This window comes from Scyliorhinus canicula, chromosome 4 (genome assembly GCF_902713615.1).
Source record: "Scyliorhinus canicula chromosome 4, sScyCan1.1, whole genome shotgun sequence".
In the NCBI taxonomy this organism is placed as follows: domain Eukaryota; kingdom Metazoa; phylum Chordata; class Chondrichthyes; order Carcharhiniformes; family Scyliorhinidae; genus Scyliorhinus; species Scyliorhinus canicula.
In genome coordinates this window covers 153,883,195-153,909,614 of record NC_052149.1, presented here as the reverse complement: position 1 = coordinate 153,909,614, position 26,420 = coordinate 153,883,195, and the positions used below count along the sequence as shown (strand labels likewise).

The 26,420-nt window shown below is 44.9% G+C and overlaps 1 protein-coding gene across 3 annotated transcripts; it reads right to left on the bottom strand.

Moving 5' to 3' along the window:
* Positions 1 to 25,948, bottom strand: LOC119965097 (E3 ubiquitin-protein ligase NEURL3-like). 3 transcript variants are annotated; one of them, XM_038795390.1, is made up of 5 exons: positions 25,547 to 25,930; positions 10,774 to 10,889; positions 10,344 to 10,683; positions 4,594 to 4,716; positions 2 to 1,211 (listed from the first exon to the last, which is right to left on the bottom strand). In XM_038795390.1, the coding sequence occupies exons 1-5, from the start codon at positions 25,590 to 25,592 to the stop codon at positions 973 to 975; spliced, it is 864 nt and encodes a 287-aa protein (XP_038651318.1). In that variant the 5' UTR covers positions 25,593 to 25,930; the 3' UTR covers positions 2 to 972. The 3 variants fall into 3 exon arrangements, with proteins under 3 accessions (XP_038651319.1, XP_038651318.1, XP_038651317.1); XM_038795389.1 differs by having other exon boundaries at positions 3 to 1,211; positions 10,344 to 10,889; positions 25,547 to 25,925; XM_038795391.1 differs by lacking the exon at positions 4,594 to 4,716 and having other exon boundaries at positions 1 to 1,211; positions 10,344 to 10,889; positions 25,547 to 25,948.
* Between the last annotated feature and the right edge of the window lie 472 nt (positions 25,949 to 26,420).

Genomic DNA, 26,420 nt, shown 5'->3' with positions numbered 1-26,420 from the left:
GTTGGGTGGGGTTACTGGGTTATGGGATAGGGTGGCGGTGTTGACCTTGGGTAGGGTGCTCTTTCCAAGAGCCGGTGCAGACTCGATGGGCCGAATGGCCTCCTTCTGCACTGTAAATTCTATGATAATCTATGAAAATCGAAATTGGATGAGGTGGTGGTTTGTTGCTGTGTAAAATGAAGGTCAAGTCTATATGTCAGCTGCTTAATCACTAGGTGAGGAGGGGGGGCAGATTTTTCTGCTCGGGCGTTGGGAGCTGACTGACAATGAATAGGTAATAGCTAAAGGTTTGACAATATTGACCCAAGAAGGACTGCAGATTGTTATTTCTCAGTGCACATGTTCATTCATCTTTCCACATAGCGCCTTGAGTTGGTTTTGTCCCTCTTACTTGCCCCATTCAATGATCTCCGATTCTTGGACTTTCTTTTCATTAATTGGCTATATCCTCATTAATAACATTCTTAGTTATTGTTCCATTTCACATACTGCTTCAATAATTAGAACTGCTTCCTTTTACAAGCTGAATCCTTACTTCTCTAACTCGGGTCACATTCTTTAACTTCCTACAGTGCAGAAGGAGGCCATTTGGCCCATCGAATCTGCCCCGAGTCCCCAAAACCTTTACAGCTGCTTCCCATTTTAATTTGAACCTCTTCATTTCAATTCTTTTTATTGCCTTTTGCTCTCCCACACAGCATGTCCCTCTCTGTGTCCGTTGCTCCATACACATCCCGGTCTCTCTCCATCGCATCCTTCTCCCACCTCTCCTTTACACCAATTTTCTCCCTACATTTCAGATTGGATCTTCATAATCACGGAGCTCTCACATTTGCATTATCCTCTACCAGTCCACATGTCCAAGTGCCACAAAAGCTGTGATTGGCGCGGCAGGGAGCCAAGCTGCTGATATTCAAATGAAGGTCACTCAAACACTCCAACTAACGGAGTTTCTGATTCAATCCTGAGGTATTAACTGCGATACGTCTTGATGATCTCTTTGACTGGTTGTCTGCAGATTGGGCATTTTGCGTTCTGGCCAAGGAGCTTCTTACCACAGCCAAAGCACACACACATGTGTCCACATTTGTATAAAACAGAGTCAACTTGGTGAGAACAACAAAGAATACAGTCTTCATCCAGGGACTTGGAGTGCTGGGGCTGGGTATTAGATGATACTTCAGGAGCACAAGGACAGGAACCAGAACGGCCTGAAAATAAAATTTTCAATGGTTACCATCTTAAGTTAAAGGATTCCTCTTTTTAAGCACAAAGTTAGCAAGGATCTGACTAAGCAGCGGCACCCGAGGACTGGTTGATTCATAACACATCCCAATTTTCAAAACAAGGGTAAAGACACATGTCAGGGGTCAATTAGTTACAATTGACAGCAGGGAAAATAGTTCAGTATCTTATGGATATCAGAAACATTCATGAACTTATGGCCAGGATTTTACAGCCTCAACACGGTGTGTCTGCCCTCGCAGATACGGTGGGCCAATGAAAGTCCTGCTTACTTCGGTAGGACCTTAATACCCATCGGTTTGGGGGGGGGGGCATGATATCCTGACCCACCAGCTAATTCCTGACAAATCTTTTTTTTTTAATTTTTCCAATTAAGGGACAATTTAGCGTGGCCAATCCACCTAACCTGTACATCTTTGGGTTGTGGAGGATCCGGGTTCGATCTCAGCCCTGGGTCACCGTCAGTGTGGAGTTTGCACATTCTCCCTGTGTCTGCGTTGGTTTCGCCCCCACAACCCAAAAAGATGTGCAGAGTAGGTGGATCGGCCACGCTAAATTGCCCCTTAATTGGAAAAAATTAATTGGGTATGCTAAATTTTTTTTAAAACATGGTGAATTTGGCATTTTCCTTTCAACATATGGGTGGAATTTTACCAAATTTTGGCAGGCTGTCAGGTTCAGACTGAAAATCAGCATTTAACTCTCTGGATGCCCTGCCAAGTTATCACTCCAGGTTTTCTGGCACACTGTGCCAGAGGAGTTGTGGTTTGTGTTGCCACTCTGGCAGGTTGGGGCGGAGTCTGATAGAACTGGCATCTTTTTAAAAAAATTTAGAGTAGATAGATAGATAGAACATAGAACATAGAACAGTACAGCACAGAACAGGCCCTTCGGCCCTCGATATTGTGCCGAACCATGATCACCCTACTCAAACCCATGTATCCACCCTATACCCGTAACCCAACAACCCTTCCCCTTAACCTTACTTTTATTAGGACACTACGGGCAATTTAGCATAGCCAATCCACCTAACCCGCACATCTTTGGACTATGGGAGGAAACCGGAGCACCCGGAGGAAACCCACACAGACACGGGGAGGATGGGCAGACTCCACACAGACAGTGACCCAATTCTTTTTTTCCAATTAAGGGGCAATTTAGCGTGACCAATCCACCTAGCCTGCACATCTTTTGGGTTGTGGGGGCGAAACCCACGCAAACACAGGAAGAATGTGCAAAGTCCACACAGACAGTGACCCAGAGCCAGGACCTCTGCGCTGTGAGGCCGCAGTGCTAACCCACTGCACCACTGTGCTGCCCTGAACTGGCATCTTTAAAAGGTGCTCCGATCAATGCTATAAATAAACTCTACCGCACCCCCCCAAACAGACAATGCAGACCCCCCATAAGCATCGAGGCGACCCTCTCCCCCACTACATTCAACATAGAACGTACAGTGCAGAAGGAGGCCTTTCGGCCCATCGAGTCTGCACCGACCCACTTAAGCCCTCACTTCCACTCTATCCCCGTAACCAAATAACCCCTCCTAACCTTTTTTTTGGACACTAAGGGCAATTAAGCATGGCCAATCCACCTAACCTGCATGTCTTTGGACTATGGGAGGAAACCGGAGCAGCCGGAGGAAACCCACGCAGACACAGGGAGAACGTGCACAGACAGTAACCCAGCGGGGAATCGAAACTGGGACCCTGACGCTGTGAAGCCACAGTGCTATTCATTTGTGCTACTGTGCTGCCCTCACAGAGAGCAGTGGAGCGGGGTGGTTGAGGGAGGGGTCACGGGGCCGGTCAGGCGCGGCGGGGAGAGAGCGGGTTGTTTACTCTTTTACACTCAAGTATCGAGATACTCTTGCACCCCCCCTCCCGCTGCAGCATTGGCATCAACCCTCCCCTCCATCATTGGGGGGGGAGAAACCCCCCACCCCCCCAACCCCCAACCCCATAAATATGGGGTTCCACTCCTGAGGGCCCACTCCTGGCACAGACAGGGGCACCTCCCAAGCATGACTCTGTCCCCCCTGGGGCTATACTTACCTTGGCACACACGGCGGAGTCATCTTGACTGATACCCATTTTTATATAGCTGTTGTAAACCTAATCAGTGAGGCGGGGGGGGATCATATGGCTGGGAAATCCTTTAATGATATTGAAATGTATTCAAATATATTGAAACGAGCTTCCGCCATTTCTGGGTGGGAACCTTGTTATGTCACTGGCGAGGGGTGGGGAAAATTGGGAAATGAGACCTCACCAGCAAGAATCCCGTTTCCCGACTCTTGCAGAACTTTGGGCTTGCATTGCCATTTACACTGGCCCCCTCACAGGCTCAAAATTGCGCCCATAAATTCTAATAGCATGGTGGTATTAGATATTACAATATGGATATGACCCTATTATTTAGCATTAGGATCTTAGTTTAATTGCAATCCAGAGTAAGAGAATAAAGCTATTTTTCCTCTAATTGGGTACTGGATAGTGCAAGATATTACATTGCTGCCCTATCAGCACTGACTAGGTAACAACCCAGCCTGGACTAGACATGGAAGGAGATCTGCTCTCTGTAACTTTATGTTACAATAGGCATTTCTGTAGTGACAGCTGAGACTCCAATGCACGTGAATTTTGCAATCGAAACTCTTGGGTTGGATAATGTTTGGGAATATTGCAAAAATCATGTTCAGAATAAGGGGCGGAATTCTCCGACCCCCCGCAGGGTCGGGGAATCGCCCGGGGCCGGCGTAAATCCCGCCCCCGCCATGGCCGGATTTCTCCGCCACCCGGAAATTGGCGGGGGCGGGAATCAGCGGGGGCGGCAAAGGTGGCGCAGTGGGTTAGCACTGTCGCGTCACGGCACTGAGGTCCTAGGTTCAATCCCGGCTCTGGGTCACTGTCCGTGTGTAGTTTGCACATTCTCCCCGTGTTTGTGTGGGTTTTGCCCCCACAACCCAAAGATGTGCAGGATAGGTGGATTGGCCACGCTAAATTGCCCCTTAATCGGGGAAAAAAAAGAAAATGAATTGGGTACTCTAAATTTACTTTTAAAAAACAATGCCTCCACTCACAATGGTCTCAGCCTCTTTAGGATGCAAGTGTGCAAAAACTATTCCAGATCCAGACAGTTTTATGAACTTTTCTATTAGGGACAAGACTGTCTAAATTATTTAGCCTGGGCTCATGTGTTGAGAGAAGACCAAAGGGCTGTGTCAACAAGACACCATGTTCCAAATGTGATGGGCCCCTTATGGTGCTGCTCAGGTTTTTGCCCAACAATTGTTCAGAAGAACGTAAAAAATACTAAAGCCCCAAGTGTTTAGCTAACTGCTCTCACCTTTGGTGGGACTCACACAAGAGACTGACGGATCAGAACATGATGTTTGGGCCTTGCTGCTTCTGACAGGGTGTGACGGCTGCAGTGGTAATTTGCTCTGGGATACACATTTCATGGGGGGATCTGGAGAAATAAAGATACGATTATTTAGTTTAACAGAATGAGAGTGGCAATATACAATTAGATTAGAAGCAAAATATAATTTGTCTGAAATTATATGACTTTGTAATTCCTGGATTCACATTAACCATTAGTTACATGGCCTGTAACTTTTAATCTGCAGGGAGTGAACCAGAGAGCACCTGAGAACCTGGGAAGGTAAGTGATTTTTATTCATTTTTATTTTTATTACCTTTTCAAACTGTGTGTGTGTGTGTGTGTGTGGGGGGGGGGGGGGGGCTGAAATGACATCACAGTAAAGCTGTGACCTGACTGGCTGGTTGGGAATCTATACTAAATTTTAAAATTAAGCGTGGCCAATCCACCTACCCTGCACATCTTTTGGGTTGTGGGGGTGAAACCCACGCAAACACGGGGAGAATGTGCAAACTCCACAGGGACAGTGACCCGGAGCCGGGATCGAACCTGGGACCTCGGCGCCATGAGGCAACAGGGCTAACCCACTGTGCCACCGTGCTTCCCAAACTAATTAAACATAATTACTTAATTATAATTTAGAGGGGTATCTAAGCCAGAGATCGGAGAGTACTGTATTTAGCTTTCACATTTATAGTAGAAATCTAGTGCTAGAAAAAATATAGTTAACAGTAACTTTTTGAGAAAAACATTTAAAAAAAATCTAATTTAGTAATTAATTGACGCAATGTCAATTAGAGGGGTATAGTGCTCTGACTGTGAGATGTGGCAGGTTCGGGAGGCTTCCAGCGTCCCGGATGGCTTCATCTGCAGAAAGTGCACCCAACTGGAGCTCCTCACAGACCGCATGGTTCGGTTGGAGCAGCAGTTGGATGCACTAGGAGCATGCATGTGGCGTAAAGCGTCATAGATAGCAGTTATATAAATGTGGTCACACCCAAGGTGCAGGCAGAGAAATGGGTGACCACCAGAAGGGGCAGGCAGTCAGTGCAGGTATCCCCTGTGGTGGTCCCCCTCTCGAACAGGTATTCCCCTTTGGATACTGTCGGGGGGGAATAGCCTATCAGGGGAAATCAGCAGCAGCCAGAGCAGTGGCATCACGGCTGGCTCTGATGTTCAGCAGGGAGGATCGAAGCGCAGAAGAGCAATAGTCATAGGGGACTCTATAGTCAGGGGCACAGATAGGCGCTTCTGTGGATGTGAAAGAGACTCCAAGATGGTATGTTGCCTCCCTGGTGCCAGGGTCCAGGATGTCTCCGAACGGGTAGCAGGCATCCTGAAGGGGGAGGGCAAACAAGCAGAGGTTGTGGTACATATTGGTACTAACGACATAGGCAGGAAGGGGCATGAGGTCCTGCAGCAGGAGTTCAGGGAGCTAGACACAAAGTTAAAAGACAGGACCTCTAGGGTTGTAATCTCGGGATTACTCCCTGTGCCACATGCCAGTGAGGCTAGAAATAGGAAGATAGAGCAGCTAAACACGTGGCTAAACAACTGGTGTAGGAGGGAGGGTTTCCGTTATCTGGACCACTGGGAGCTCTTCCGGGGCAGGTGTGACCTGTAGAAGAAGGACGGGTTGCATCTAAACTGGAGAGGAATAAATATCCTGGCCGCGAGGTTTGCTAGTGTCACACGGGAGGATTTAAACTAGTGTGGCGGGGGGGGGCCAGGTGGTAGAATAGATCAGAAGGTGAAAGCATTGAGGGGGAACTAGGGAATAGGGCCAGTATGGCTCCGAGGAAGAGCAGACAGGGAGATGTTGCTGAAAACAGCGGGTCTGGTAGCCTGAAGTGCATATATTTTAATGCAAGAAGTATTAGGGGTAAGGCAGATGAACTTAGAGCTTGGATTAGTACTTGGAACTATGATGTTGTTGCCATTGCAGAGACCTGGTTGAGGGAAGGACAGGATTGGCAGCTCCAGGTTTTAGATGTTTCAGACGGGATAGAGGGGGATGTAAAAGGGTTGGCGGAGTTGCGCTACTGGTTAGGGAGAATATCACAGCTGTACTATGGGAGGACACCTCAGAGGGCAGCGATACCATATGGGTAGAGATCAGGAATAAGAAGGGTGCAGTGACAATGTTGGGGGTTTACTACAGGCCTCCCAACAGCCAGCGGGAGATAGAGGAGCAGATAGGTAGACAGACTTTGGAAGCAAGTAAAAACAACACCGTTGTGATGGGAGACTTCAACTTCCTCAATATTGACTGGGACTCACGTAGTGCTTGGGGCCTGGACAGGGCAGAGTTTATAAAGAGCATCCAGGAGGGCTTCTTAAAACAATATGTAGACAGTCCAACTAGGGAAGGGGCTGTACTGGACCTGGTATTGGGGAATGAGCCCGGCCCATTGATAGATAAACAACGACTGCTCTGCAGTCTCAGCGTTCTGACCACAAAGGGTTTCTGGTCCCTCTAACAAACACATTTATGCTAAGTGGTTTCACTTCCTATTATTCACAGCACAAAGCACTTAGCTGCTTTTGATGTGGTGAGGAGCAGTCAATCATAACAAGTGTTTATAAACATCATGGTTGGAATCAAAGCATGGCAATGGAGATGCATTCAAGCATGAAGGGCAAGATAGATAAACAACTCACCAAGCACCCATCTCTGGACTAATAAAACTGCCAATCACTAGCTAATGCAATGTATTGCTGTGCAAAATTGAATGGAAGATTTGCATTTCAATGGCTGGCAAGAGATTTGAAGCCCTTTAAAGTGTACTTGGCTTGGACACTTATAACAGCTGATGTTTAAAAACTTTGTCTAAGGAGAATTTAGGGAAGCGAGGTGAAAATGCAGTGATTTTTCAATCTACTGTCTCGACTGCTCTTTAGCTTTCAGGCAGGGGTTATTGGTGGGGGTCTCTGATGGAGGGGTTTGGATCACCCGCATACATACGTGCTGTGGGGGGGGGTAAACCCATTAATCCCGTGGTGGGGTAAGAGGATGTCCCTACTTGTCGGGGGATGGGGTCAGGATTGTGTTGTAGGGGAGAGGGGGGCCTTCCGATGGACCTTGAGAGGCAAGTCAGTTATGCATTGACCCCCTTGACCTACCTTGGGGTCCATCGCGTCAGGGCCACATTTGGGTAAACCTGTATCAAAGCTCACCTGATGCATTTACCTTGGTGGGGATCGGTGCTTAACAGGGGCGTGGTGAATCGGGATTCCAGCCCGTTAATAGAAATGGATGCATATAACCAATTTACGTCCTCCTACCAGCAAGGGGCGAGTAGCAGGCTGAGGCCGTCAGCGGGGGATTGATGCATCGCAACGGGTTGGCGCCAAACCCGTTTTTCAGAGGATGCTCCATTCTCTGTCTCATCGGGAATCCCGATCACGGCGTCGAGGAATGTAGAATCTATCCCTTCAACTCGCCCTCGATTGAGGTTGTAGCTAAGAAGTAAAGGTCGCCTGGACAATTTGCCTGTCCGCCAACTCTAAAAGTAGACAAGCCAGGTACAATTGCTTTTCATTGGCCCCTTAATGGACTAGATTGCCTGCTCGATTGTTGACAGGTGCATGTGAGTCAGAAGTGTGCCTGTGACCAAAACATTGTGCGAGTGGGCCAAGATGTTGGGACACGTGCAATTTCCCACCTGCCCGAGCAATGTAAACCTCTGGCCCAGGTGTGCAACAGGAATGATGTCAGAGAGCAGAGTAAAGAAGCCAAACATATTGAAGTAATCTCACAGACAGAAAGCTGGGAAGTTAAAAACATCAAGACCTTTCAATTTTAATTTCAATTTATAGATAAGAATCATTATGATTAGATTAACACAGACGTTAAAATGCTGCAAATAAACTGGAACAAACGTTACTTTGAAAATATGTGGAATTTTATCATAATGGAGAAATTTGACATACCACATATAAAAAAAGGTTTACAGGATAAGTGAGGGTATTTATCAATAGCTATGAATTTAGTATGCTGTTAAAAACCCAATTCACCTCATGCAACAAGATGTAGCTTTTTTAAGGGTGTTTACAATGTGGCTAACAGTGTCACATTGGAAGTTTTCATCAGTTTCCCGAACCCTTTGGGACTGCACTCTGGGTGACCTCAAAGTACATTGTCTGGAGGAACAGAGAATCACTGACGGAAACTTTTCAATCGAGTAATGATGTGCAAATTCTGACAGCTTTGCCATCGTTGCTCAACTCAGGCCAATGTATTGCTCATGTATTTGCTTTGTTTGGCCTTTATTCTGCACTGTAGCCAATCACTATTTCTCGATGTACTTTGTTGATTATTCTTTTTGTCCACTGTGTACTTACTGTGTCTGGTCCCTTGGCCGCAGAAAATTACTTTTCACTGTACTTCGACACATGTGACAATAAATCAATCAATCAATCAATGTCACTCAAAATGCCTCTGGTTTCCGGAGTGTAAATAATCGTCCTGTTAGCTTCGGAGCCGGGAGTGCGAGAGGCGAGAGAGGCCGGTGTTCTGGCCTTTGCGTCTCTAGTAGCCCGGCGCAGGATTCTGTTACAGTGGAGGGATACGCGGCCCCCGAGTTCGGAGGCCTGGATCAACGACATGGCTGGGTTCATCAAACTGGAGAAGGTTAAGTTTGCCCTGAGGGGGTCGGTACAGGGGTTCTTTCGGCGGTGGCAGCCCTTTCTCGATTTCCTGGCGAAGGGGTAGAGAGCGGTCAGTTTCAGCAGCAACCTGGGGAGGGGGGGGGGCTGGTTAAGGGGGCTTGTATTTGTGACGGTGGGTCTGCTATTTTCTTCTTTCTTGTACTGTTGTTTGTTATAATTTAATTTTTCTTTTTGGGAGTGGGGTAGAGTTCTTTTTCTGTTTTGGTGCAGAACCACACTTTGTTTGTTTTAACTATGGGGAGAAAATTTGTTGTTTAAAAAATTTGAATAAAAATTACTTTAAAAAAAAATAATAATCGTCCTGTTGAATACCATTCAACATTGTAGTGAGCTGCAGTCTTTAGTCAGAAGATTTTATTGAAATATGATTTACATCTGGAAGATTCAACATCAAAATCACTGGGTAAATAAGCTGGTGACCTCTGAGGCTGCTAACTTGTCAGGTGGTACTTAGTGTTATCATAATCTTTTCTACTTTCAAGTACAGATAACGTTTAATACAGCTTTAAACATTCAGATTTTAATTTTCTCAATTTTTACCCCGCTCCCAAATGTGCTGACTTCTACTGGGTACTTAGTTCCCTGATTCACTGGAAGCTCATTCAAGTCCAGTGGTCCTATTTTTGGGAAGATAAGACAGGGAATGTTGCTGGCCTGTCCACCTGAAGAGAGCTTCTCAACTAAAATGAAATGTGCCCTCTACCAATATCTACACACACAATGATGAGCGCAAGTCACTGAATAGCAATTTGTAGCAAGAATCTTGGGTAATTTTCTCTTTCTCATCTGGGGGAACTAATATTGCTCCAAATGCTTCTCTGACAGAGATGAGCTAATTAATCACAGGCCAGTGATTATGCCTGGGAACCTCTATTGTCTATAGTTTAATAGCATATTGCATGATATAAGTATACCCACAAGGACATCAGGAAGTGAAATCATCTAATCGAAGCCTGGATGTTATCTCCTATCAAATTAAACACGTAGTAAAACATCATGAAGCATTCTATCACATCTTTCAAATGTGTCTAATAATTCTTTACCTTGGAGCCGGACTTCTTGTGTTGTTCCATACACATCAATGATTACCCACAATGGCCATGACACCAATAATCCTTTCATCAAGAGATATTCCCTCCCTTCATTCACAGTGTACAGGAAGTGGCCTTGGCTGTTCACCCAGAACGAGATGACGGTTCCCTCTTTCATACAGTCCTGGGGTAATGCACTGACCCAGAAGCCATGCGTTTTCTCTAGGTCAGGGCACACAAACTTTGGAAGGGCGTTGGGATCCATGAGGGAGGGGTCAAAGATTGTGCAGCCGAGTCGCAATCCCCCTTTCCACGAGGCATCCGTCTTTGTGATCTTCAGCCCCACTTTCTCCTGGATAAGGACAGGACGGTTGGTAAAAATGATCCCATTACAGAATCCAGATTTCCTCCATGCGCAATGATGGGATGAATCCATATTTACCTGGGTCCCTTTGGTGTACGGATGGAAAAAAAGGGGACTGAGCAAGGTATTTGGTTTTTGAAGATATTTTGTCTTTTTTCCACAGGCACGCCGTTGATCATTTTGTTGTTCATGTTCTGCAAATGAATGAAGAAAAAAGGGTGCTTAACACAACACTGGTGTATGCAGGACATTGTTACTCAGAGCATGGCACGCTCTCAGCTACGCGCTGAGCATTATTTCCCATCAATAGGGTAATCTTACTCCATTCTTACCATTTGATTGAGGTACATCACCACGGGCAATTATCCAACACAGATATTTACTTTCATATTGCATAAATGGATGTCACATTTCACACAACATTAAGAAGCCAAGTGAAACACCAATTAGAATAATTATTAGGGGGGAGGGGGCAGCATGATGGCGCAGTGGTTAGCATTGCTGCCTCATGGTGTCGAGGTCCAGGTTCAATCCCGGCTCTGGGTCACTATTCGTGTGGCGTTTGCACATTCACCCCATGTTTGCGTGGGTTTCGCCCACACAACCCAAAAGATGTGCAGGATAGGTGGATTGGCCATGTTAAATTGCCCTTTAATTGGAAAAAATGAATTGGGCATTCTATATTTTTTAAAAAACAAACAATAATTATTAGGCCGCAGATCCCATTTGACAAACCTGACACATTTGCTTCATTGTTTGCATTCGATATTTGGGCCATATTTTAGCATTTGGAGACATATGGCAGTAAGTGAGCACTTTAACATACAATGGGGAAGATCAAATTGAGGCGATAAAATGTATGGATAAAGTAGACATGGAGCGGATGCTTCCTCTTGTAGATTGCAGATGCATTCTAGAACGAGTGGTCATAGCCTTAGGACAAGGACTAGCAAATTTGAAATGTTGTTGAGGAGAAACTACTTCTCCCAAAGGGCTGTGAATCGCCCACGTCCCATGAACGAATACAAAACAAATCTGTGGAATTCGCTACCCCAGAGTGCATTGGAGGTTGGGGCAGTGAGTAAATTTCAGGAGTTAGACAGATTTTTAATTAGTAATGGGTTTAAGCAGTTTGGAGAACAGGCAGGATGCCATGATCGAATGGCAGAGCAGATTCAATGGGCCAAATGGCCTAATTCAGCTTCTACATCTTATGAACTTATCACAGTGCCCATGATTGAACAGGGCTGCAGCAAGGCAGGGCAGGCCAGGCTGGACGGAACAATTAGGAACATGGGAGCAGTGGCCCATCGGATCCATTGCGACATTCAATGAGAAATAGTTCATCTGTACCTCAACCCTACTGACCCACCTTAACTCCATATTCTTTCATACCTCTACCTAACAAATATCTATCAGTCAAAATCTTCAAAACACAGTTGTCCACAGCCTTTTGGGGATGAGCAATCCATCACTTCACACCTTAGTAAGAAGTAGTGTTTCCTGATTTCACCCCGGAAGAGTTGAGCTTTAATCTTTCCCCTCATTCTTTGATTTCCCCCACCAGAGGAGGGTTTCCCCATTTCTATCTTTTCCCTATTTTAAGCACCATTGCATGCATAGAATCCCTATAGTGCAGAAGGAGGCCATTTGACCCATTGAGCCTGCACTGACCCTCCGAAAGAGCACCCTACCTAAGCCCACTCCCCTGCCCTATACCCAGCTAACCTGCACATCTTTGGACTGTGGGAGGAAACCAGAGCACCCAGAGGAAACCCACACAGACACAGCGAAAACATGCAAACTCCAATCGGTCACCCAAGGCTAGAATTGAACCAGCGACTCTGGCGCTGTGAGGCAGCAGTTCTAACCACGGTGCCACCTAAGGCTTTTCTGCTTTCTGGTTGGTGGGAAACATCATGAAATTATTATACTTCTATTTTTTATTGGGTGGGTGGGAGAGGCATTTGTGATTAGTAATTCTATTATCAAGAGAATGTGTACCTAGTTTATGCAACCTGTCCAATATGTTAGCCTTTAACTTCCTGTAAGCACTTGAAGCAACTTTTTTAAAATTCTAAAACTACAGCGTTAACGACATCAAGGATAAAATTAGCTGGCACTAGACCTGTTATTGTTTTATTTTGTTGAGATGCATGAGGGAGTGGGGCATGTGGAGAACTTAGTCATGGAGAAAACTTGTTTAGCTTTCTGGGGCTATTTAAATTCACCTATGATGATATCCTTGTGGAATTATTTGAGAAGCAAATGGAGCGTTCCCTCCTATCACCTGGTTTTGTCAATGCTGACAGGTGCATAGAAAGCTAGTAAAAGAATGAGTGTGTCATTGGTCATCCACATATCTACTGCAGTAAGAGTCACCATTTTCAGGAAAATGGGGGAAAAGGAGAACTGGATATAAATATCCTGTCTCCTCAGGAGATGTACGCAACAAATATTTGATTTGCTTTTGTTTCTTGGCTAAGATGCCAGGAGTAACAATGTATCCGTGACTATTGCACCAGTTATTTAAACAACAATTACAAGAATTCTACTAAAAGAAGTTTGTCCAAGTTATTAACATGACTCATTGATTCATACAGCATAGAAGGATGCTATTTGGCCCATCACACCTCTGCTAGTTCTTTAAAACAATGATCCAATTAGTCAAATACCCCTGCTCTTCCTGCATAGCCCTGCAATTCTTTCTAGATAAGGGAAGTGTTGCAAATATTTATGGTCATTTATTAATGTCAGTAAACAAGGCTTGTTTTGAGACTCCATAACAGACGGTTCAGGAATACATTTTGCTCAGGAAGCTCCACACAGAGTGCCCAATTTAACTCATTCAAAATGCATCCAGCCCAAAAGACACTGTAGCTGAAGACTACATGGGTCATTTACCACAGGACTCTGTTGCACTTTCTTTCTACATCCATCCCATCTAGTTTAAGTACTATAAGACCAAAAGAAATAGGAATGGGGCAGCACGGTGGCGCAGTGGTTAGCACTGCTGCCTCACGGCCCCAAGGTCCCAGGTTCGGATCCCGGCCCTGGGTCACCGTCCATGTGGAGTTTGCACATTCTCCCCGTGTTTGCGTGGGTTTCGCCCCCACAACCCAAAGATGTGCAGGGTAGGTGGACTGGCCATGTTAAATTGCCCCTAAATTTAACATGAATTGGGTACTCTAAATTTTCTTTAAAATAGGAACAGGAGTAGGCCTTCCAGCCTCTCGAGCCTGCCCCGCCATAGGATCGAGGCTGATCTGACATTCCTCACATCCACTTTCCTGCCTTTTCCCCAAAGTCCTTAAATCCCTGACTGATCAAGAATCTATTTCTGCCTTAAATATAAACTCTGCCCCCACACCTTAAAGATATTCCTCCACATCTCTGTCTTAAATTGGCACTTCTTTATTCTGAGACTAGGCCCTCTGATCCTAGACTTTCCCATGAGGCGAAACATCCTCTCAGCATTTACCCTGTCAAGCCCCTTGAGAATCCTGTATGTTTCAATAAGATCACCTCTCATTCCTCAAATTCCAATGAGTAGAGTCTGAACCGGTTTAACCTTTGCTCATAAGACAATCCCTCCAGGGATCATCATAATGAAACTTCTCTGAACCGTCTGCAATGAAATAATGGCCGGAATTCTCCGGCCATTGGGAATCTCTGTTCCTGCCGACTATGCACCCCCGCCTGTGGGTATCCCAGCGATTTGGTGTGGCTTCAATGTGAAATCACATTGAAAAGCGACAGGAAAAGAGAATCCCACTGCCATTGAACGGGTCGCTGCCGAGAAACACGTGGCTGGGGTGGGTGCTGGAGAATCCAGCTCAATATCTTTCCTTAAATAAGGGGACCAAAAGTGCTCACAGTACTCTTGTACAGTTGCAGCAAGACTTCCCTACTCTTATACGCCAACCTTTTCAGATAAGGGCCTACATTCCATTTGTCTTCCTGATTACCTGCTGCACCTGTCTGCTAGCTTTCTGTTTTTCTGCTATGATCCAGAAGGCAAAATAAAAGAAATCCACACTCTTAGTTCAGCAGTTAGGAGATTATTGAGGTACTTTCCTCAATCTGAAAATGTGCCGCTGGATTCTCCGTTTCAGGGACTATGGCCCACGCTGTCATGAAAACTGTGGACTTTTACACCAGGAAAACTGGTGTTAAAAGGCTACAGATTCACAGCATTGCAGGGGGCTAGCAGGCAGCTGTCGTGGAGCTCGCAGCTCCAGGAGCCGATATGGCCCCCTGCACTTCCGGGTCAAAGGCCGCACATGTGCATAGTGGCGGCCTCCAGTGGCTGTGCCGTGCCCCATGGCAGACTCAGCCCGCGGACCTGGACCACCGAAATAGTGCCCCCTATCGGCCACTCACCGAACGGCCCACACACATAGCCCCCAGCCTGAATGAGGTCAGCCCTCCGATCGGCCCACCCCCAACATGAGGTTCCCGAATGGCAGAACCAGATTAGAACCATGCCGTCAGGAATTCAGCCGGTCAGGGACGGAGAGTAGGGGGGCGGGCCTCAGGCAATGGCCTGAGGCGGTGGATACTTGGCGTGGAGTACTCCCCATCGGGGTGCGAAGAATCCAGCCCGTGATCTTTCCCAATGCCTTCAACAAAAGGCGCTACTGAAACTGGATCCCACAATGCAGGGAATGGCAAGGGAAAATCCACATTCTCAACACTCCAAGACCATTATGTATTATGCTACGTGACCACTGAAATGTCCAGTTAACCCCAAAATACTAAGTATTTCATGCAAGGCTTGTGTATATGTAATTATGTTGGATAATCAGAATATCGCTGTTCTTCCTGCCAGCTAGTGTCCTGGTCTTTGCTTCTCAAGGGCAAATCCACTTACCATGTAAATGAAACCAGTGGCAGTTATGTGAATTTCTTGGATAAACACACCTTGATTTGCAATCGTCTGTCACAATTCCCCAAGTGCACTGAACAGTCGTCCCTGTCCTGCTCACTAAGGAGATCCCATTTAGAAATCCACCATATTGTATGGCTCAAAGCCTTACTCTCCCAGGAGATCCTAGGTTCAATCATTCAACATATTTTTGTCAAGATGGTAAATTAATCCGCACAACATTTTTATTACGTGTACCCAATTCATTTTTTCCAATTAAGAAGCAATTTAGCATGGCCATTCCACCTACCCTGCACATCTTTGGGTTGTGGGGGCAAAACCAACACAAACATGGAGAGAATGTGGAAACTCCATACAGACTGTGACCCAGGGCCAGAATCGAACCTGGGACCTCGGCGCCATGAGCAGTGCTAACCGTGCTGCCCTCATTAATCCACACAACCTTGAGAAGCTTTAAGGTTGTTAACTCCACTTGAGCATCTTGTTGGAGGTTTTATTCTTCCCGGACTCGGGACTTCCCAGAACCGGTAAAAAAAAGGAAATGTTGAGACTTGTCCCGAGTTTGTTTTTCAGCCTGAAATTTGAACTAGGCTTTGTGTGTTTCACCTAGTACATCCTACGTCACGGGCTATTCTGGGCAAACAAATCAAAATGACAATGTAGCTCAAGTTGTTTGACTAGATCTGCACTGGCTGAAAATTTATAATTACATTATACGAGGAGGTATGATAATTGGCTTATCTGGGGATACCTGATGCTCAGCACTTAAGTCATGATTCAGGAGAATGGGATCAGCATGCCAGAACACAAAATGTTTCTGGAGGTGTTTCTTCTGATGTTAGTATAATCACATTATATCCTCTGGCAGTTATACCAATAGGAATTTAATTAAAAACATGAAACTAACCCCTGGCTGTCCACACCCAGCAGTAAACTGGAACAAACCGGCTTTTGCTCTTACATTTAGGGAGTGGATGGATTGAAACTCCGCGTTAGTGTGGCTGATACCAGCAGCGGGTGTACTTGAGGTGGGCAGTTGGGTGCTTGCACCATTCACAGGAATATTTATTTGAAGACATGTTTTTACATGCTCAGATTTAAATGTTGATACTTATCAGTGAAGTGCGCTTCAAATAACCATTTTGTTTCTCCGGGAAACAAATACCAAACGAGACCTGTTTGTGACTGGGATTCATTCCTAAGTTGTCTGTTCAACAGGCCACAGCACCACCTGAAATAGCTCAAGTTGCTCGGGAGCCTCAGGAATGACTGCTTAGTCACAACCTCCCATTCAAAATCAATACAACAAGAGCTTCAAAAACAAGCCACAACAATCTGGTGCCTCAGGAATGATCCCACTGTCTCAAGGATAACCTCCATTGCACCAGTGGCTAAATGATGACATGTCTTTTCCTGCACCAGTCCAATTCATCAACAGTAGTCCCAGTCACATTTAACACACAAATCTAATGTCTGTGTTATATCTTTGTGTCCAAAAAATATATATTTTCCCCAATACCTTAACATCTCTTTATGCCATCTTTACTTACATATGGGAAGCACACCAGATGTGAAATGAACATTTCCTTTTTTTTCTTACTGGTTCTGGGAAGTCCCCAGTCCGGGAAGGATGCTGACATGTTGGGATGTAGATTTGATGTGCCACTGTCTCAGCCTCTTACTTGCACCGAACGTGCAAACCTGACTCTCTCAATCCAGAGACAGGAGTTGGCTCGGGAACCTGCTATTGGTTCTGTGCCGACGCTTGTACGTGATGACCTAATTAAGTTAGCATCGCTCTCAGGATGTATTGAAAACTGAGAGGACATAAAGTGGAAAAGCAGGACCCAAGAGCAGTCCAGTTTAAGTGAAATACTGTGTTGGCATATTTCCTTGTCAGGAAAATTTATTACTGTTTGGCATCATAAATTGCGTTCAATGACCCTTCATGTCATTTCTTTGTGTGAGAGAAAAATAATGCAGTGGGTCATGTGACACCAGGAAGTGTGTTAAAACAAGCAGCTAATGTGACTATTTAAATGGGTTATGATATTTCAGGGTATTGGGTTCGAGTCCCATGTGTAGCCCAGTGTCCAGCGCCATTGTTTGGGGCGGCACAGCGGCACTGTGGTTAGCCCTGCTGCCTCACAGTGCCAGGGACCAGGGTTCAATTCTGGCCTCGGGTGACTGTCTATGTGGAGCTTGCACGTCCTCTTGGGTCTGCGTGAGTTTCATCTGGGTGCTCTGGTTTCCTCCCACAGTCCAAAGATAAGCAGGTTAGGTAGATTGGCCATGATTAAATTGCCCTGTAGTGTTTAGGAATTTGCAGGTAAGGTGGGGTTGCAGGGATAGGGTGGGGAAGTGGGCTTAGGTGGGGTACTCTTTCAGAGAGTTGGTGCAGACACGATGGGCCAAATGGCCTCCTTCTGCACTGTCGGGGTTCTATGGTTTTACCCATCATTGGTTGTTTTTAAAACAAGACATGTGCAGAGAGACTTGCTTAGTCGTTTGTTATTCTGAACTTTTATCCACACAACAGTTATATTTCGATATGGTGGCAATAGTTAAGTCTTTAATTTCCTTTTTAAAAAAAGGGACAATTTAAGTAGCGTGGCCAATCCGCCTAACCTGGACATCTTTGGGTTGCGGCGGTGAGAACCACGCAGACATGGGGAGAATGTGCAAACTCTACACGGTCAGTGACCCGTGGCCAGGATCGAACTTGGGTCCTCGGCTCTGTGAGACAAAGTCTCTAACTTCTTGCGTGCTCCCTATGCTCCTACCTTGTACACTGCAACAAATAAAATCCATGACAGGAGGGAAATTCCAAGACTACAGGGCAAAGATTCACGTCATTAGGAAAGATAAAATGAAAGCAATCTGACATTCTGAAAACAGAAGTAAAACTCATTGTTATGATGTGTACAAAACCACTATTTCTGTATACCCCAAGCAAAAAACTAGCCCCACCTCTTCTGCTGGAAACACCAGCTTTCTAATCAAAAAGCAGGAGATATTATTAGTAATAACACTTTTGAACCAGGTTAAACAAGAATTCTCCCTCCTTTGCCCCGCCCAATATGACAAACCGTCCTTCAGACTCTCCTTCCCTTTAGATTCTCCAGAGGACACTCAGCATGCTGGAAAACTTACACAAATATATGGATCGTACGTGGTTCCTTTGTATGTTTTCACACAAAGTGATGAGTGTTTATTTTGCAACGAACACTAGGCACATCAGAGACTTCTATACATGGAGTTGAAGGCATTGTGGGTATATCACAATGTCATTTTCAACGGTGTTTTCAGTGTCAGCTTTATGTCAGTTCTCTCAGTAGCACTCTCAGCATAATAATATTAATCTTTATTGTCACTCAAAGGCTTACATTTGAATGAGGTTACTGTGAAAATCCCCTGGTCGCTACACTCTGGCACCTGTTCAGTTACACAGAGGGCAAATTCAGAATGTCCAATTCACCTAACAAACACATCTTTTGGGACTTGTGGGAGGAAACCGGAGCACCCGAAGGAAACCCACGCAGACACAGGGAGAATGTGCAAACTCCACACGGACAGTGACCAGGGCCGGGATTCGAACCTGGGTCCTCAGCACCCTAGTCCCAGTGCTAACCTCTGCACCACCTAAATGCCTAATGACTTAGCACCACCAAGTAACAACATCATTTTACCAGCTGGAATCTAATTAACTTCACAGGCAATCCCCCTTGATCCAAAAAAGTTCCATTGGCCCAAGCTTTTACGATGGTTTAACTGCACCCTGGCTCCCAAAACCTTAGTTGTCTTTCAAACTAGGATTTATTTTAAAACACGACTGCAGCAGTCACACACACACTAACTCAGGCTTTTAACCCTTACTGCACCAAATCCCTATAATACAATCCATCTGAAATGCCTACATTCATCACACGGCCATGCTGTGGTGTTACCAAATGCACCAAATCAAAAATTCCATTCTGGATAGAAACAGACGCATGGCAGACAGATGGTGAAAACACATCAATAACTCAAAAGAAACCCATAAACAATGCAAGCTGTGGCTCCTGATAATTATAATGAATGGCGAGCAGAAGCCAACTGTCCCAGGCTTCATTCCATTTAACACACTTAAAAAAATAATGTTTACTCAACATTAGGCAGCACGGTAGTATTGTGGATAGCACAATGGCTTCACAGCTCCAGGGTCCCAGGTTCGATTCCGGCTTGGGTCATTGTCTGTGCGGAGTCTGCACATCCTCCTCGTGTGTGCGTGGGTTTCCTCTGGGTGCTCCGGTTTCCTCCCACAGTCCAAAGATGTGCAGGTCAGATGGATTGGCCATGATAAATTGCCCTTAGTGTCCAAAATTGCCGTCAGTGTTTTTTTAAAACTTTAGATTACCCAATTATTTTTTCCAATTAAGGGGCAATTTAGCATGGCCAATCCACCTACTCTGCACATTTTTGGGTTGTGGGGGCGAAACCCACGCAGACACGGGGAGAATGTGCAAACTCCACACGGACAGTGACCCAGAGCCGGGATCGAACCTGGGACCTCAGCGCCGTGAGGCGGTTGTGCTAACCACTAGGCCACCGTGCTGCCCTTATTGTCGTCAGTGTTGGGTGGGGTCGCTGGGTTGTGGGGATAGGGTGGAGGTGTTGACCTTGGGTAGGGTGCTCTTTCCAAGAGCTGGTGCAGACTCGATGGGCTGAATGGCCTCTTTCTGCACTGTAAATTCTATGAAAATAATTCTATGAAAATTTGCACCCACTATATATAGCGTAGCACATACTTAATGACATCACGTGTCAGAAGGTAGCACAATTGACATTGATGGAAAGACTTGATTGAGTTTATGCTCTCCTAAAAATATACGCATTAGAAACAATTTATAATAAAACAGCACGAGGAATGATGGTGCAGTGTGTTGCACATCCGTTTAAATCAGTTCATCAGGGGATGAAAGATTTTTCGCTCTGCCAGCTGTCAGGGTTGTGTGTGAAGCGTGTTGTATCGTTTCAGTCTTATTTTATTTTAATTTTAAATTTAAAGTACCCAATTCATTTTTTCCACTTGAGGGGCAATTTAGCGTGGCCAATCTGCCTACCCTGCAGATCTTTGCGTTGTGGGGGCAAAACCCACGCAGACACGGGGAGAATGTGCAAACTCCACACGGACAGTGACCCAGATCCGGGATCGAACCTGGGAGCTCAGCGTGTGAGGTAGCAGTGCTAACCACTGTGCCACGCTCCAGTCTTGTTTTTAAATGGCCCCAGATCACTGACTCACCACAGTTCAAGAGAATTGGCACCCCCACTCAGAGGAGGCCACTGAATGGTTGGAGTGGGAAGTGAAAGAAGTATGGCCCTAATGCAGTGCAGACTGCTATTCTTTTTTTAAAATTTAGAGTACCCAATTTTTTTTTTCCAATTAAGGGGCAATTTAGTGTGACCAATCCACCTACCCTGCGCATCTTTGGGTTGTGGGGGTGAGACCCACGCAGACACGAGAGTAATATGCAAACTCCACACGGACAGTGACCCAGGGCTGGGATCGAATCCCGGTCATCGGAGCGGTGAAGCAGCAGTGCTAACCACTGTGCCACCGTGCTGCTCACAGACTGCCATTCTGAGGCAGGGGCCAAGCAACATTGTGGAGATGAATAGAAGGTGTTTTATCCCATGTCTAACCTTGGTATATCTGTATTAGTATGCAGTTCTTTCCCCACCAAAGATGAGCCCATACACAAAAAAATCACGAATTGAAAAAAAACTTGGATGGTTCACAAGATTTTAATCCCTTGATGCCCTGGTGTAATTTGAGAAAAAAGAATGAAAGAGCTAACAGTGTTTTACTGGGAGCAGAAAGCAGGGTGCTGTCGGTGTATGCTGACTCTACATGGTAGAAACAAACAGCAGGCTGATACAGGTGCACCATGGAGCGAAAGCCTGTTAATGTTTAATGCTGGCAGGTAGCAGGTGGTCAATGAAGCAGTTCAATTTCAGCTTGTTGCTACCCAGTGAGACAACGCTGCCATGGCTGCTTCTCCCAAGATTTATCACTTCCTTGTAAATAAAGCACTTCACAGCCAGGCAGTAATAAAAGTACACAGAGCCAATCTCTTACCATATTTTATGTTTTGAAATTTGCAAACAAACGACAGGATGTGGAGATTTAAAAAAAAAACTTACAAGTCTATGTCAGATTGAGGTGGAATCTACTTCATTTTAAAATGAAATCAGTTATCTTTATGTGTGTACTTTCATCACAGATTCCACTAAGTCCTTCTAATCTCCTGGCAACCGTTTGGCATAATCTCACCCCCGCACTTTATATCAGTACATTTTACATTTCTAATTATCTTTTTGTATCTTTTTTTAAAAAAACACACTTTTCTCTCGTGAATTTTGTGCTGGTTGAAACAAGAAGTCCTGACTTCAGTGAAAATCGGATTGTGTGTGAAACAGACTGTCAATTCCCTCTTGCCTGCCCAAAACAATGGCTACCGTACCCAGTTTTACTGAATTCAACCCTCACTGTTGAATGGATTAAAATGTGCTATTTCAGGAATAGCCCTTAAGAAACTTAATGTCGTTACAAGATACTTTAAAAAAAATAAATTTAGAGTATCCAATTATTTTTTTCAACTAAGGGGCAATTTAGAGTGGTCAATCCACCTAACCTGCACATCTTTGGGTTGTGGGGTGAAACTCACGCAGACATGAGGAGAATGTGCAAACGTCACACGGACAGTGACCTAGGGCCGGTATTCGAACCCAGGTTCTCAGCGCCGTATGCAGCACTGCTAACCACTGTGCCACGTGCCGCCCTAGTACAAGATACTAAAGGCCATTACCACATCCCATGTTGATTTACCTAGGGGGCAATCCAGTCTCTACTTCAGTCTCCGTTTCTGCATCCCCATCACTATCTTGTATCTCTCTCCATTATGGTTTAGTCAGTGGGTTTGAACATCAGGCCCCCCTTTAAAGGAAAGAATCTTATTCTAGGTCCTTTTAAAGAGGGCGACTTGGGGCGGCATTATGGCACAGTAGTTAACGCTGCTGCCTCACAGCGCCAGGGACCCGGGTTCAATTCCCCCCTTGGGTGACTGTCTGTGTCAAGTTCATACTTTCTCCCCGTGTCTGCGTGGGTTTCCTCTGGGTGCTCGGGTTTCCTCCTACTGTCCAAAGATGTGCAGGTTAGGTGGATTGGTCATCTAAAAATTGTGGCTTAGTGTCCAAAGGTTAGATGGGGGTACAGGGATGGGGCGGGGGAGTGGGCCTATATAGGGTATTCTTTTGGCAGGTCAGTGTAGACTGAATGGCTTGAATGGCGTCCTTTCCACTGTACGGATTTTATGGCTCATTATGGGGCTACTTTTAAGAGAAACACTACCAGCAGGAAGCTTCTGAAAAATTAACAGAATTCCAATTAAAATCTATTTCTTTTATTTTGGTATCTTCTATCGTTGCAAATATATTTTTAAAATATAAATTTACAGTACCCAATATTTTTTTTCCAATTAAGGGGCAATTTAGCGTGGACAATCCACCTACCCTGCTACCCTGCACATCTTTGGGTTGTGAGGGTGAGATCCATGCAGACATGGGGAGAATGTGCAAACTCCATACGGGCCGGGATTGAACCCAGGTCCTCAGCGCCATAGGCAGCAGTGCTAACCACTGCGCTACCGTGCCGCCTTGTAAATATTAGTATATGATTAGCAGCTAGAATTGAGCAATATCAGATTGTGAAGGGGAGATTTACCAAGGACAAGAAGATTTACCAATATGATCTTATCAAGCTACTGTCAAATAAGCTCTGGTAGCCTAGCTTTCCAACATCTTATTGGAAACATTTTACAACAAAAGATTTATTTTAGCAAATAAACACAGATGAAACAGGAACTCCATTTAGAGAGTGAGTGTCACTGTTAGAACTCTTGTTAGAATTTTTCGGTAAAGCTTTTTAAAAATAAAATTTAGAGTACCCAATTCCTTTTTTCCAATTATGGGGCAATTTAGCGTAGCCAATCCACCTACCTTGCACATTTTTGGATTGTGGGGGCGAAACCCATGCAAACACGGGGAGAATGTGCAAACTCCACACGGACAGTGACCCAGAGCCGGGATCGAACCTGGGACCTCGGCGCCGTGAGGCTGCAGTGCTAACCAGTGCGCCACCGTGCTGCCCTATTTTTCAGTAAAGCTGTTGTTCAAAGGGAAATGGCATCACTACCAGCATCTGCTCTAAAGGGTGAGAGTATAATTATTGAGGCGTTTGTTAAAAAGGAAAAATATCATCTTTCAAACTCGAAACAGTTATAATGATGGCTCATTTTAAAGACAGGATTTCACTCTGCGGATTCCATTTTAAAGAGGAAGCCTTGCTGTTAAATTCCCAAGAGAGCCTGGCACCATCACTTCCCCTTTCTAAACAGGATTGTTGCGAAGAATAATACTTATCTTGAATATCCATTTGTTTATTTCCGAGTATTCCTTCCATATATCTGTTACAGTAAGCACTGATAACATCTGCAACAAACTGGTTTGCATGAATTTCTAAAGACATTCACACAACGCCGCGTTTTTGTGAAAAGGTTTGTCTTTGCATTAACATTACAGCAACTGTGCAAATAGGACCCGAATAATGAATCAGGACCTTAACCGTTAAAACCCTTCACATTAATACTACACTTCTGAATGTGAATATTTGGGTGTTACACTGTGTAGTGAAGCTGTAGAACCACTGTTTATGATTTCGCCTTTACCAATATTACTCAATGCCATTTTACTGTTGGACTCAGAAATTCCTCCAAGTTAGTTCTTCTAATATGGTTGCCAGCAATCAGTATTTGTACAATATAAAAAGGTATCAACCTTCTCTCAAAAGTTGTCGGATTATTGTGGGTTCAAGTCCTACTTCCAGGGCTTTAAGCATATACTTTAAACTGACACTTCAGCACAGTCCTGAGAGTGCAGCAGTGTCAAAGGTACTATTTTTCGGATGCAGTGTGAAACTGAGGTCCTGTCTGCACTGTCAAATAGCTATAAAATGATGCCAAGTCTCCAATTGAAAAAGAGAAGGGGTTTTCACCTTGTATTCTCTCCATAGCAAATGTATCAGCATCCTGGGGATCTCCACTGATCTCAAACTCAACAGGAAGAGCCATGTAAAGGCCATGGCTACGAGAGCAGACCAGAGGCTTGGTATTAAATGGCAGGTGTCTCAACTCCTGATTGTCAAAGCCTGTCCACCATTTATCAAGTATGCTCCACTCGACTGGAAGGATGCAGCTGCAACAATGTCCAAAAAGCTCAACACCATACAGAGCATTTTATTTGATCAGTTCTTCCAAATATCAAGGGACTGACCGGGATAAATGAAAGGACATTGAACAGACCATATTAGTTACAGAACTGTGGAAATTGCCTTTTAAACTCTGACACAATTATACCATGTTCTTTAATGCTGGTTCTTTTACCTGTAGATTGACTTTTAAGAATTGAGCAAAATGTGGAGAAGTGACAAAATTAAATCGCAACAGATCGCTACAAACCATTGCACAATTTTATGGACATATGAATTATTTATAGCTTTATGCTGAGTTCACTGAAACACCCGTTGATCATAATTTTTAAAATAACAAATTTGCTTTAATTCTTCACTCTCATTGAGCATTAAAACAAATTTGGGCTCTGCAGCATTGTTAATTAAAATTTAAATATTAATAAACAACGAACTTGCAATCTCCCAAAGATGCGATTTTACTTTGAAATTGAACATTTCCTTGTGTACTCTGCTGCTTAAAATGTCTCTAAGAGGAACAGGATCAAATTATGTGAGTACAAAACTCGACAGACAAACAAAGGTTTTTAAAAATATAGTAATTAATTATTTACACTTCCTATATTTAGTCTGAATTCTAGCTACATATAAAGGACATCAGTACCGGTGCTTCTTACCCCTGGGAGTCTCTTTGATGTAGATGTTTCCCATGCTAACCGGCATTTAAATGCCTTTGTTGGGTAGTTGCTCTCTCCCCCTCTACCTGTGGTGATGCCACTGGCTCCTCTCTGCCCGATTACTTATGAGCCAGACACAGGGCGGCGCTTCCTGACGTCATGATACTCGGCTGCGAAAAGAGGAGGAGTTAGTAGATGAAACTGGAACAGAGCAAACCTTGTACCTTGTAATTCCCAGCCAGATAACAGGCTCTGAAATGTCATCGTTAATGTAAGAAGTGACATTTTGCGCCAAGAGGTCGCACTGCCGGTTCTGTACCATGTGTTTTGTTAAGGAGGCTTCCTGCAGGGTCATCTGAGTCAGACGGGACATTAGCTTCGGAGATGCAGACACAGCGCAGTGCACCATCTGCTTCAGGGAGTCACTCCAAAAAAAATATCCTGTATAGCAGCTGCAATATCCTCCAATATGCCATCAGAACGACTGAAGCCATTGTCTTTGGCCCCCATGACAAACTCCGATCCCTCCCTTCCATGGCTGAATTACAAAGAGTTTGCAATATTGGCAACCTATCTGATCATATGCTATCCCCTTGAACAATGGCCGCCTCTGCCTCAGCTCATCGGTTGCTGAAACGATCATCTGTGCTTTGGTTACCTGCAGGCTAGACTATTCCTTTTTTAAAAAATTTAGATTACCCAATTATTTTTTCCAATTAAGGGGCAATTTAGCGTGGCCAATCCACCTACTCTGCACATTTTTGGGTTGTGGGGGCGAAACCCACGCAGACACGGGGAGAATGTGCAAACTCCACACGGACAGTGACCCAGAGCCGGGATCGAATCTGGGACCTCAGCGCCGTGAGGCGGTTGT